This window comes from Hylaeus volcanicus, chromosome 1 (genome assembly GCF_026283585.1).
Source record: "Hylaeus volcanicus isolate JK05 chromosome 1, UHH_iyHylVolc1.0_haploid, whole genome shotgun sequence".
NCBI classification, from domain to species: Eukaryota; Metazoa; Arthropoda; class Insecta; order Hymenoptera; family Colletidae; genus Hylaeus; species Hylaeus volcanicus.
The window spans coordinates 31,657,651-31,670,304 of NC_071976.1; the positions used below are offsets into that span (position 1 = coordinate 31,657,651).

Genomic DNA, 12,654 nt, shown 5'->3' on the forward strand with positions numbered 1-12,654 from the left:
GAATGGCGAAATCGCGTTTGAGACTTCGTAACCGAGTTATTAATTACCGAAGGTGTACGTGTAACACGTCTGGAGCTAACCACTTATACCAGTGATGGCGCGCGACAGTCTCGCTCACCGAGCGCTGGAAGTAGCATAAGTCCCTCTCGTCAGATGCCTTTCACGCGTATCTTTAGTAATTAATAACTCGGTTACGAAGTCTCAAACGCGATTTCGCTATTCTTGACTTTCGTCTTATTTTGGCATGTAGAATCGCCTCTTCGTGTATCGGCCACCTGTTGCCGCACATTTTGTATATGTCAAGGGACGTACGGTTCCACGTCAGAATGCGATCAAGGAAACTCGATCGGAATATTAGAAGTAGTAACGTTGAGTCGACTGCGGGCGTTTATGAAAATTCATGTTCTTACAGATTTAGATAAAGAACTTATAATTACCTGTAAGTTCGTATGTCTTATTTAACACGTTCATCGCCATGTCGCCCATAAATGGGTGACCGTGCCTTTTACTGAAGAACTAAAAAAAATTAATTTCGGAAGTTAAATGGCAAAGAAAACGAATTTGTACGAAATACTTGAATTTCGGTGAAGTTACAAAAATAAATACCAAGATAAATGTTTGATTATGTAGTCCCCGATAGTTAGTAAATGAAATTCAATCGCGGTAGAAATTTTAGCGTGGCAGTAAACGTGTTAAATAGCGTAATATATATTTTTTTATTCATATTTCATATAATTTTGCATTTTCAGGCGCCGCGAAGGTATAAACGTCCGCAGTGATCATGGAGAATTAGTGTTTAAATGGTTACCTGTATTTGCCCCAATCCATATAAGCCTGGTACAGGTAGCCGAGCAGAGCGAACTTGTCCTCTCGTTGCCTGATGTTCTTCAACGCGCCCCGCCATTTGCGAACAGCTGCCTGTTGTTTGTGGGCGCGGTACAGTTTCAGGCCCTGTTCCACCTGATAAAAATGGGATTCCGTCGAAAATGGCTGGTCCCTCGCGTCGCGTCCTGCCGTCGAACCTTTTATTGTTCGACGATGAAACGCGGCGCGCGTGGCTAAACGCGAGTAAGGTCGTATCGATTCGACCTTGAACATTCTCCGCCGATGATTTAAGATCCGACGATCTCGTGCAACGTAAATAGCGCTCGACCTCGACCGATAGCGGCGGCAAGCGAGCAAGGCAAAGGAAGGTAAAGGCGTACATACACGAGTTGATTCGCGATCAACCGGAAACGCCGCTCGCGCCTTCCCTCTCGCCCTTCTTCCTCCTTTATTCCTGTCTGCTGTCCGACAATTTACGCGCGAAAAACCCACGCATAGTCTAACGTTATTTATTCACCGAACGAATAGATACATCAACGTTACGGATAAGTTGTAGCAGTAACAAGTGCAGCTCTTCGACGAACGTTTTTATTCGCAATCAGCGAAAAATTGCCGAATCTCGTTCCGTTCGCGTGGCTCGCTAAAGGTCGATATACGCGAACGCAGGTGGTACAACTCGGTACAGGGTGATTCATTGTGCAAATTTGAGCCGCGAGCGTGAAATAACATTTTTCGATGCGAACATTTGTTTCTGGAGGAAATCCGGTTTGGAAATTCATTGCGTACACGCGATCGAGTACTGGATCAACGTGTCTGCCCATTACTCGTCATTTCTACTTGCGTTGTTTGCGCACACGATGCTGTATGGCGTTACACGCCAGAATCTCGACGAACCGATCAAATTCAATCGTTGAACAAGCATTTTGCTTGTTTGGGCCATTTGTTTCTATAGAATTGTTTGCATAGAACACTTTGTACAATATAAAAAAGCGTTTCGATTTCATCGATAGTAACAAAAACACAAGGAAAAAATGAGCTGAAATCAATTTCAGTGAAAATGTTGACTCGTTTGTAAAAAGGATCGCTCCACGCTCGATTGCGCCACCCCTTGTGTAAAGTGTGAAGGGGTTCTGAAATTGTACCGCGTGCAGGTAGCATGTTCACGGCCATCGCGTGCACACCGGCTCGACAATGACCGAGAAAAAGCGTACGTCGAGGTCGCGAAACGAACGAGAAGAAAGAACATCGAGATAAAGGAGGTTAGAAGGTCGCGAGATATCGCGAATCGAGGGTGGGTGGCGTGGATCGACGCGACTCACCCTTCGTCGGGCCAAATGCTGGTCGAATCGTCGTCTGCAGCCTGTCAGACATTCCCATAAACCAGCGCCCGATCGACCGTTCTGGTAATGCCCGTTCCCGTTGGAACCCTGGTGCCGATACTCCTCTTCGGCGAACTCGCACACGTCGAGGGGATGACGTGATCCGTCTGGACTACCCAGCAGAGCGGTCGCCGACAGCTGATGGCTGGCTGGACCGCTACAGATATCGAAATTGCCCCGTTAATCATTCGAAATCGTCTGGAACAGCTAACGAGTTGCATATTTTGCGAACGTTTCGCTTCGATTTGAAAGAAACGCGACGTGGAGCTTGGCGAACTCTTCCTAAGATATTTTAATTGGGAAACCAGCCCTTATATTTAGTCCACCCGGTCTATTTATATTAGGTTGTCCCAAAAGTTTCTTTCGTTTTATTAATAAGTAATACATACACGATACTTTATGTCTAATGTTACATTAACGAATTGTGTACGATTCATTTTGCTCCATTACTGTTACAACATCAACATCTAAGAAATTAGATCGTCTATTTATATAAACACTACCGTACAAAATAATTCAGTGCAAATTACGAAAGAAACTTTTGGGACAATCTAACACTTTGGTAAATTTTAGTAGAACAGAAATTAAACGAACCTCTTTAATTTGAAAAGACTCGAAGACTTAATTAAGAATTATTAAGAATTCATGTTTCTTTTCTCTTAACGGAAAATTTTTCTCTGTTTCTTTTTCTTTTTTTTTTTTTTTTTTAACAATCCTCATTGTCGCATAATTCCGCAACCATTTGTCCACTCTGAATATTTAATGCGTGCATAATGAGTACTATAGACCTTGTTCCAGTCATTAAATGTGTAAGTAGCAAGCCAAGTCGCGATTTCTATGACGAGAGCACCGCTTGACCCCGTTTTTGGGACGAATTTTCATACGGGAACGTTCAAACTTCGGCGTTGTTGTTTTACGTGCAGAACCGACGCGACGTATTCTAGTAACTCTTCGGGTGCCCGAATCGCCGTAAAATTGAGATAGCGCGTCGATAACGGGCAATACAAAGGCGAAGATAACAAATTCGAGACCGAAGACGACGTAGGACCTGCTTAATGGCGAACGTTGGGACACGTTCCAAGAAAGATTTCATGTCGTTGTTATCATTTTCAATTTTATTCCCGATATTTTGCGAAAGTATTGCTAGATTTTAAGAAAATGCAGCAGGGAGATCGATTTATTGAAATCGTCGACTATCGAGTCGTTGAGTATCAGAGGTAGATCTGAAAAATTCAAATCGAAAGCCTTCGAATACATTCAGGCTAGTGAATTAAAGTCAATGAAAGTTACATCGATTCAATCCCAGCTATTCAAGTCAATTCAAGTAAGTTCATTCAAACTGACGACTCTAAAGTTTCCCAAGCACGCTTTAAGCCCAAGTCAGGTGCAGACTGACTCGGGGGGGGGGGGGGGCCGCGCCCGGACGTGCTCGAGAACTTGCAAGTTAGACGATTGGGAGCATCACCACTTGTCAAGCCTAACGCGCAAAGACAGCTTGGCGTCGTCCCAGCGTTCCACGCGATCAGAGTTCTTATCTTTCGTTCGGCTCGGCGTACCGCATTGCGACCGTGCGTTTCTTTTACCCCGCCCCACTTACCGTGCGTCGCAAATGCGAAAACATTCGCAACGAACGCGAGAATCGAACGCACCGCGTCCGAACGGCGTCCGTCGATCGTGCACGAGTCCATCGTGATAAACGAACGGGCTGAATTTTTGTTAGCAGCACCGCAGTTGCCATCCTATCGGACGGTACTGCTCTTTTCGTTGGTTTTATACGCGAGTTATTAAATGAAAAATCTTCAACAAACACGGTCGATGCGCTAAAAAAATTGTACACGACACACACGAAGAGAAGTGACTGGTATTTAACTCAAAATGTTTTTCCGCCTTTGTATAGGACACTCGCGCAGCCTTTTGCCTGGAGGCTAATAAAAAAACTTTTTGAATTCACTTCCAAACGTTTTAATAAATAAAACGGCAAAGCTCGAGTAGAGTCTCTATTTGTAAGGGTATTTTTATCGCCCGACTCGATCGTCGAATATCATTAAAGGATTTGTATTTCTCGAGACACGTTTCGAAATTAAATAATTGTGGAGCACAATAACGTTCAACGAAGGAATATACCAGTAAAAGTAATTTCGCGAATAGAACGAACTCCTACGCTTTATTGTTTTATTTATGGACACGCTCGGAAATCAGTACGTTGAAAAAAAAAATATATATAAATCCCGCTGCAAAAAATTCCTGGGAAAACACGATCGCTACTCCCAACGCAGTATCGACACGGATGGAATACATTTGGAACAAAACGGGAAGATTTATACCAACTCGACCATCGTTTCATTTTCTTTTTTTTTCTTTTTTTGCAACAGTCAGTCCGGTTATTTATCAGACTGCGCAAACCCGGGTCTGGCAAATTACGGCTGGCCACATATTATCGCGCGTCGCGCATTAAGAGCGATTTTGAATTGAATTTCAGGTTAAAATCACGAAATTGCTGCTCCGATATTCACGGTATAGAGTAAATGCGATACAGCGTAACCATTTGTTTGCGCAGTGTTATGCATGCATTTACGTTGATTATGTTCGATATTCGAAATCACCCATTTGTGTATAAAGACATTGTTGAAGCCGTGTAAAATTGTGTGCATTATACATCGAAGCGACGTTGACTTTCAATGAAGAGCAATTGTGTCCCATAACAGAAATACTCTTTATTGCTAAGTAATTTGTGTATATGCAATCGGGATGTATTATACGTGTTTCGCTTGCAGTTCCTCGGCGAGTTCCTCAAATTTTTAAACATATCATACGTGTTTTATTGAATATGAAGGAATCTAGGATATAGTATTTTAGTTAAATACGAATGATCCTAATAATTGCTAGTATCCTGTATTTATGAAATTGTTGTTTCAGATTTCCTCCAACTGAGTATTAAAGCGATGTACTGTTCCGAGGATATGTTTGCAAACCCCTGGCGCAGAGCATCGCGTCCCGATCGCGTGGAATCGCGTGAATTCAGTCGCGCAATTTCGGCTCGCGTCTCCAAACAGCGCCCGCTAGTCACGGTGGGCGAGGCACCTGTGACCTCTTTTCCTGACCTATATACGCCCCGAAGAAGATTTGCGAGTACCGTGGTCACCGGTCCTCGCGACCGACGCTCCCGTTCCACTTCCTCCCATTTTCGAAACGACGCTGGTTTCGAGATCCTTCGCTCGCCAAACACGCCACGAATCCGAGAAATCGGCACGTACATGCATAGGCCGCGCGTGGACAAAATTCCCATCTGGATAAAAATCCGAATAATTAATTGAGCTCGATTTACTTTCCACTTTGAAGTAATGGAAGTTGATAGAATCACGTGTCTCCGATGGATCGTCGTGCTTTCATTCGTTAGCTGTTTTATACGAAAGTATCTTATGACATTAATTGGTACCGATAGAGAATTAATTTTCTCCAAAGATCATCATTTAGAACGAATGGTTTTCGAATAGACAACGAATAAAGCCAACGTATAGAAATTTAATCGTCGTTCGCTACAGCCATTTTAAGGAATTCAATCGATGTTTAGTATACCATGTATAAAGCGTTAAACGAAGCCGACTTTTTATCGAGCAATCGAGTCGAGTTTGCATCTACCCATTATAAAATATTTCGTTCCGCGACCCGAGTCCTAATTATAATGCAACGAGTACCGGACCGTTTATCATTTATTCGTCGCTCGAAGGTTCCATCTAGATAAGAATTCTGCCCATCTCAGCTTTCTCTCTCCGAGTATACTTGCCCGAGGTAGTCTCTCGAAGAGATAGATTCCCATGACATGGCTGCGTCTGCCTTTCCTCGTTACTTATTCCTCGGAATGCTTTCTTCGAGATTCCCGCGAGCATATCGATCCTCGGTTCTCGTCTCGATCTCCTTCGTCGCCAGCGACATTATCTTCTTCAGCTCGAGAGAGGTGCATAATCCTTTTCGTTTCCCCTCGAACACCGACTGGTGTATCGGTTTAGCGTGGATCCTCGCGTCGACTCGTTCGGGCTCGCCAGGATTCCGTATTCGAACAGGAACGCGGCTACTCCGAGGATCGGAACGCGTTCGAGGCTCGGTGGAACCGGGGAGAATCTCGTCCCAAGGACGTTTCAAAGGATCGACGAGGACAGTAACGAGTGGGTCGTTGTATCGACTCGTCGCGAAATCGTGGGACGAATCGAACGTTGCGGCGAAGCGTAATCTTGTGAGGTAGCTCCCTTAAAAATCGAGTCTGGACAGAGTTTTTTTTTGGAGTCGACGGAGTATATAATTGTATTCAGGCGGTACGGAGAAAAATAGTTTTCGCGGATCCTTTGTACTTGCGGCTAATTGAGCATCGAGAGAACACGTTAACGTACTTTCCGACGGTTATCGAGGCGGTACCGAGGAGACGAGGAAGAAAGGATTTGGTCGAGGAAAGAGGAAACGCTTCGGGGTGTGCTCGGTGTGCGGGGGCGTTTGTGAAAAAGGTGACGATTATCGATCGATAAATAATTAACGGTGCGGCAGTTTATTTTCGGGGTTCGAGTGTACGCGCCTAACCGCGAACGCTGGAAAGTCGGGGCCCTCTCGAACCTTTGGCGATACTCCACTTAATCGGTAAACCTCAGCGGCCGGCGCCTTTCCTCCCCCTTTTTAAATTTGATTATCTTTTAACGCGTAACATCGTATAATCTGTGATTAAATATCCAACGAGTCGCATAGAATATCCAGTTACATCTATGGCAACGACTGTTCAACGTCGAACACAACGGGTAACTATGTTAACTGCTCGTAAAAACGAGAAACGGTCGACGCGACGCGCCGTTAACACGCTCGTCTCATCGCAGGAGGACGCAACGTTTCCTCGATCACGATCGACGACGCGTGTGCGTCTCGACGAGGGGTCCACGATCGAACGACACGTTCCTGACGGCGGAGGTGGATCCACCTCGTCTATTATACGCCTATCGCAGGTTTATCCAGCTAAACCTTCTCTTAGCTTCGCACCAGGGATCTGTTTACTTTCCAACATCCGTTCTCTTACAGAATCCCAACTACAGCGAATTCAAATTAAAAAAATATCACCTGTTTCCGAGGAAACTCGTTCTCCATTACGCGATTGTACGCGACAATCTCAGCTATCGGTGGTGGTATTCGCGTCGTTACATCGTCCAGCAGAGATGGGCAAAATTTGATTCGAACGAAATCAACGTATTTACTCGTACTTGTTCGATTCGTTCATTGCGTAGTATTTTATCATTCAAATTCCAACGACTGACGAACGAACACGATCAACGTGTAGCGTCTGGATCGCGATGTTTATCATGTACAGCGCAATTTTTATTCGTTTCTCGTAAATGTCTACGATTCGAATCCTAATCTTCGTTCAACGAGTGACGAATGAATACGATAAACGCGTAATGCATTATTCGCGACGTCTATCGGATAGCGTGCAATTTTTATCCGTTCCTTGTCTATGAACGAAATCCTAATTTTCATTCAACGCGCGACGAACGAAAAGTAGCCTTTCGCGTTTTATTCAAAACGTTCAACTAGATAACGATGTTGCCCATCTCGTGGCGGGGCGACACGACGCGCGAAAAATTTCGTAAAACAGCGAACCGTGCTCGTTGCCTCGGAAAAGCGACGTTCGTAGTCCAGAGATGGGCAATACCTCCTTCGAATAATCTACCTCTACCTCTTAAATTTTTAACACCTTTTCAAATACTGCATTCTACGTTTCGGATTGGAATGTTCACTCAACGATAAAGTCCTCTATTCGTTGATCGAGAGTCGAGCGTGATCAGGAATGTTGCCCATCTCTGTAGGAGGCATCGAACGCGCCGAGTCGATCGCGCTCGTTCGATCTCGTTTTGTTGGATAAAACGCGCGACACGACGCGGGACGAGTCCAGGATCGTGGGATGTCTAACGCGGGAGGATCGACGATTTCCGACTCTGCCGTTTCGCGGACGACTTGGATCTCGAGTCAGGCGCCCATCTCCCGTCCAAGGCTCGGGGTGGTTTGGGATTCAAACGCGTGAGACGTCGTTTCGCGGTCGCGGGGCAGCAGCAGGCGACGATCTGATTCGGTTCGAGGCGTTTCCACATGCCGCAGCTCGACGCTCTGTATCGTTTGCCAAGACTACCCCCGTTCGGTCGTGTGCGAATTTCCCTTCCTCCTTGTTTTTCTCGTCTTCTCTGCACTGTTTGCCGCCCCTGTGTCCCTCCGAGCGTTCGTCACGGAGCACCATGCGTTTGACCGACACGCGCTACGCGGCTGATACTACCGTGACCGATTTCCTCGATGGATTCGGGGTCACGAATCCGCGAATGGACTTCGGGAAGCCGTCGAGAAAGGGTTAACAGCGCGGGCACGGGCTGCTCGCGAAAGTCAACCGGCAATGGTTGGGGTAGAACTGTCGCGCCCGAGCCGCAGCAGCCCGCAACACACGACCCGAGCGACTCTCTCCTCTCCTCTACTCTCCGCCACTGGACTCCTCTCTCCTCGCCTCGCCTCGCCTCACCTCGCCGCGCCTCGCCTCGCCTCGCCTCGCCTCGCCCATGTTCTCGCTTTTCTCCACTCTCCCTGCTGCCTGCTGCCCCGCCACGTTTCACCCTCACCTCCTCCCTCGTCCTCCCACACCACCCTTTCCACCGATCATTGCTATTCTCCCGGCCCCTTCGCCATCCTCCCCCGTTTTCCCTTCGTACATACACGGGAACAGAGATCGCGGCTTTCTCGCGCTCTCTCTATCTCCCTCTTTCTCTCTGTCACGCGCCGGCGCCCCGAATCTCTTCCGTATCCGGCGACAGTCCATCCTTCCGTGCAGTGGCGTATTATCCTATGGGCAAACAAGACGTCCCAGGCCCCCGTTATCGAAGGGTACCGATTCCTCTTAAAGAGATAGCCTCGGGGGTGGAATACTACTCTCTGCATAGAAAGTCCTTCGAGGAAGTTCGAAAGCTTAGTAACAACGATAGCTCATACGCAGATGTAACCGAATCAAGTTCCATTAGTCTCTGATAAGCCAGCCTCGAGATATGTAGGTGATAAAATGTAGGTGAACGTTTCTACCGTTCGCGCGTGAGAAGAATGTAATCGAGAATTCGCCAGTCCTCTTAAATTGCAGAGGCCCATCTAATCGCATTGTACAGCTCTAGGGTTAACGAGATAAAACGATCCTCCGAGACGCAATTTAAAAGAGTGGCGAAATCTACGATCGTCGTCGATTGCATTCTTCTCAGGCGCGAACGGTACGTAGGGGAAACGAGGTCGCTCGTAACAAAAACGTTTCTTCCATCGTTCGTTGACTAAATTTCAAACGGATTTAAAACGCTGGCGTATTTACATAGCGATTCGATGCTTAATGATTTATTCAAAATATCGCGACGGAACGTAGAATATTTCCTCGTAATAAATCGACGGCGAAACGAGCTATTATTATTTTCCTCGGCTGCGTCAACGTTAACGTTGTATTTTCCAACGGTCGAGGCAACGAAAACAATTCATACGTATCTGGGCCAATTGGAACAATACACCCGTCCTTCCCCTCCGGGTCAAATGTGACAGTATTACGATTGACTCGAAGGATGTTATTTACACTAAGTCACGAATAATATTTTACAACAAAGTAAAGAAGGAAAATATTATACGTGATTTGTCTTTGATGCGAAACTTTGTCGTCGATCCGATAAACAAACGTTCCGTGAACGATACGTCGATTCAGCCCCGTTATCAAGATATAGACCGAAATACAGATACGTTCGGTAATCGCGTTAGGAGATTACACGTTCCCGTTTCGATTAAGACGAGCTGCTCCCCTTTAGATCCCTTTTTATGGGATTGCATGAAATCGAGGGTGTATTTGAATGGAACAGCCCGATACGCATGAGCAGTTGATAACAGGCATCAATGAAGCTGCTGTTAGTATTACCAACGATCTTGCCGATATTGAGTGGATACGGTCAATGGAAGCACGTCAACTTGCGTGCATCGAGGCATGACGTACTCGTTTCGAACAATCCGTATATACATCGGTACAGTGTGCCGGCGTCGAATGCAATTTCACGCAATCACGAATGTGTCGTCGTGCAAAAGGGTAAATCGAACGCGTCTAATTATTTGACTTACATTAACGCGTCTTCTACATCTCGAAAACGAAGACGAATCGATCAGTGGTATATCGTCAAGTGTAATATTATTTCAAGTGTAATATTATTTCATTAACGAAAAAGTATAGATGGTTTTAGAAGCTTTCCGTCAAATTTATGTTTTCATGGGAACTCTTAAACTCCATTTTGTCTTAGGCCCCATGAAGGTATAACGCGCCACTGCTTTCACGTCTCTGCTACCCCTGTTTCAGCTGCCAGCAACTCCGATCCAATCCTCCTCCACTGTTTGCGGAGCGTCTGCGATTTTCCGCCTTCAACTAGGCGCGTTGACGCGTTAACTCTTTGTGGCGCAAGAATTTTAGTAGTTCCTGGACCTTTCATGCATGAAGACGGTCAAAGAACACGAAAATACCGGGACTCGCTCATTTATATTCCCAGGTACAAAGGACGCTCCCGTTGGCCCATCGTCGCGTGAATTTTATTCTGCTACTGGTAACCTAATCTTCAGAGACAGATATATGAAAAAAGACTCGTGCGTGAGTCCTCTATTATGACTGACTGGTGCACGGTGTTTTTATCTCTTCCTAAATAAATTCCCGATGTAAAAGATCCGACATATTTTTAGCACAATTTCAAGGGACCGAGGATAACGGCGAAGCAAATACGATACTTTCGCAACCTGGAAACACGTAGAGAAAATTCCTGAAGCGAGTGGTCGTCGATGCTCACAACCGTGCACGAATGGCCTCCTTCTAGATGGTCATCGGTGCTAACAACGACGCCGACGAACCGATACGTTCTGGCGCGGATAAGGATAGTAACGTCGCGATGCTAGGATTCGTAGACGCTCGATTCGCGACAGGGACTGTTCGAGAGGAGCGAAACCCTCGAGACAGGAAGCGCTCTTGTCCATCGTCGTCGTTGAAAGGATCAGGGAGAACAGCGTCGACCGCCAGGCGGTCCATTCGTGGGTGGCTCCCGCTTCCATAAAAATGGGCGAGGCATTGCCCTTTCGTGAACTTTCAGCTTTGGCGGATGTAGGTATCCCAGCCGACCGAATCCTGAAAGGAGGAGAGCGTGACCCGTTTTTCGTCTCGCTTCTCGGATCCGTAGCGTTCCTCTCGCGTCGTTCTCCCTCCTCGTTTCCGACACGACCGCGTCCGAGGAGCCCCGAGATCTCGCGAGGACCGTGCTCGCTCACGGGGGTGCGATACAGAACTCACCCCTACGCGTTGGTCTCCTACTATGCTAACGTATTCCCATTCCCACCCAGTGCTCGGATACGTGCACACAGCTGTGCGAGGGAGACGGGCAGCGCGCGCTCGATCATCGTTTCCGGCGATCGCTCCAACGGTTTACACATTTTTGATAACAAGTAGGCGTCAACCTTCGAGTAGGACCGAGAAAGAAATTGTTATCTGCTCGGGATTTATAGCGTACGACTCTGTCGAAGGGGGAGCCACTCTCGAGGGGGCTTCCAGAGTTTCCTTTGAATAATTTATAACTTCATTCTTTCTCCAAGTTCTGAAGCCTCTTTCAAGATAAATTAATTTTGAAACTGCATGTACAACCTAACTACGTCAGGTCCGATACCTTAACGTAATATCGTTACAAGCGCATCGCGTTTAATTTCGGCTACGGCGCGGAATAAGTTGTCGCGCAAAGAAACACGATTAATCAAAACACGTCTACGTTCTTTCGCGTCTCGACAGCGACTCTTATCGAGCTCCTCTCTGTTTATGTAATCCAAAGAGCGGTTACGATCGCCTTTCATACGCTGTCACAGGAAACGGGAACAAATTCTATGTCCACTGTCGGACTAATAATCGTGAAAATTCCTAAAGTTTTGTTCTATACAATTAGAAATGGCGTAAGCCAACATTCGTGATAATACGTACTTCTCCGATCTCTTTAGGATTTACCAATTCAATTCAGAATGAAATTATTCGATTCCTCGTATAGATACAGAACCTCCTGAATATTCTTCAGATCTCGGTAAACAGTCCTCGTTTCGAGCCTGCCAAGCGTCGAATCCTTATTAGGTTGCCGCGATTGGTCGCTGCGCGTCGCCGCGATTCACCCGCGCCACGTTATCGCGTCCCGATTCCCGATCGCCACCGATTTCGCGATCGTTCAACGCGCCCAGAGAAACGGTCGTTGATGCGTTTCTCGCCGCCCTTCTTCTGTATTATTTTTCTATGTAGGTAAAGGGGTTATCGGTTCAAGGTTGATCCTAGCCGTTCGAGGAACCTAGCAGGCAAGATTACGCCGCGCTGCGGCGAACTCCGGTTTCCAACTTGTCCCACTTTACCCTAGAAATCGAATTT

At 46.5% G+C, this 12,654-nt stretch overlaps 1 protein-coding gene across 2 annotated transcripts in view; it reads right to left on the bottom strand.

Moving 5' to 3' along the window:
- The window catches only part of LOC128876367 (43 kDa receptor-associated protein of the synapse homolog), a 13,850-nt gene extending 5,166 nt beyond the window's left edge, over positions 1 to 8,684 (bottom strand). Inside the window, exons 1-3 of one of the 2 annotated variants that reach the window (XM_054122681.1) lie at positions 5,989 to 8,681; positions 2,145 to 2,361; positions 809 to 960 (exon numbers count right to left, since the gene is read on the bottom strand). In XM_054122681.1, coding sequence (XP_053978656.1) covers positions 809 to 960; positions 2,145 to 2,361; positions 5,989 to 6,026 — 407 coding nt within the window. In that variant the 5' untranslated portion in view covers positions 6,027 to 8,681. Of the gene's footprint in view, positions 1 to 808; positions 961 to 2,144; positions 2,362 to 5,988 lie in introns of both variants that reach the window. The other variant, XM_054122690.1, reaches the window with a different exon arrangement.
- Positions 8,685 to 12,654: the final 3,970 nt, after the last annotated feature.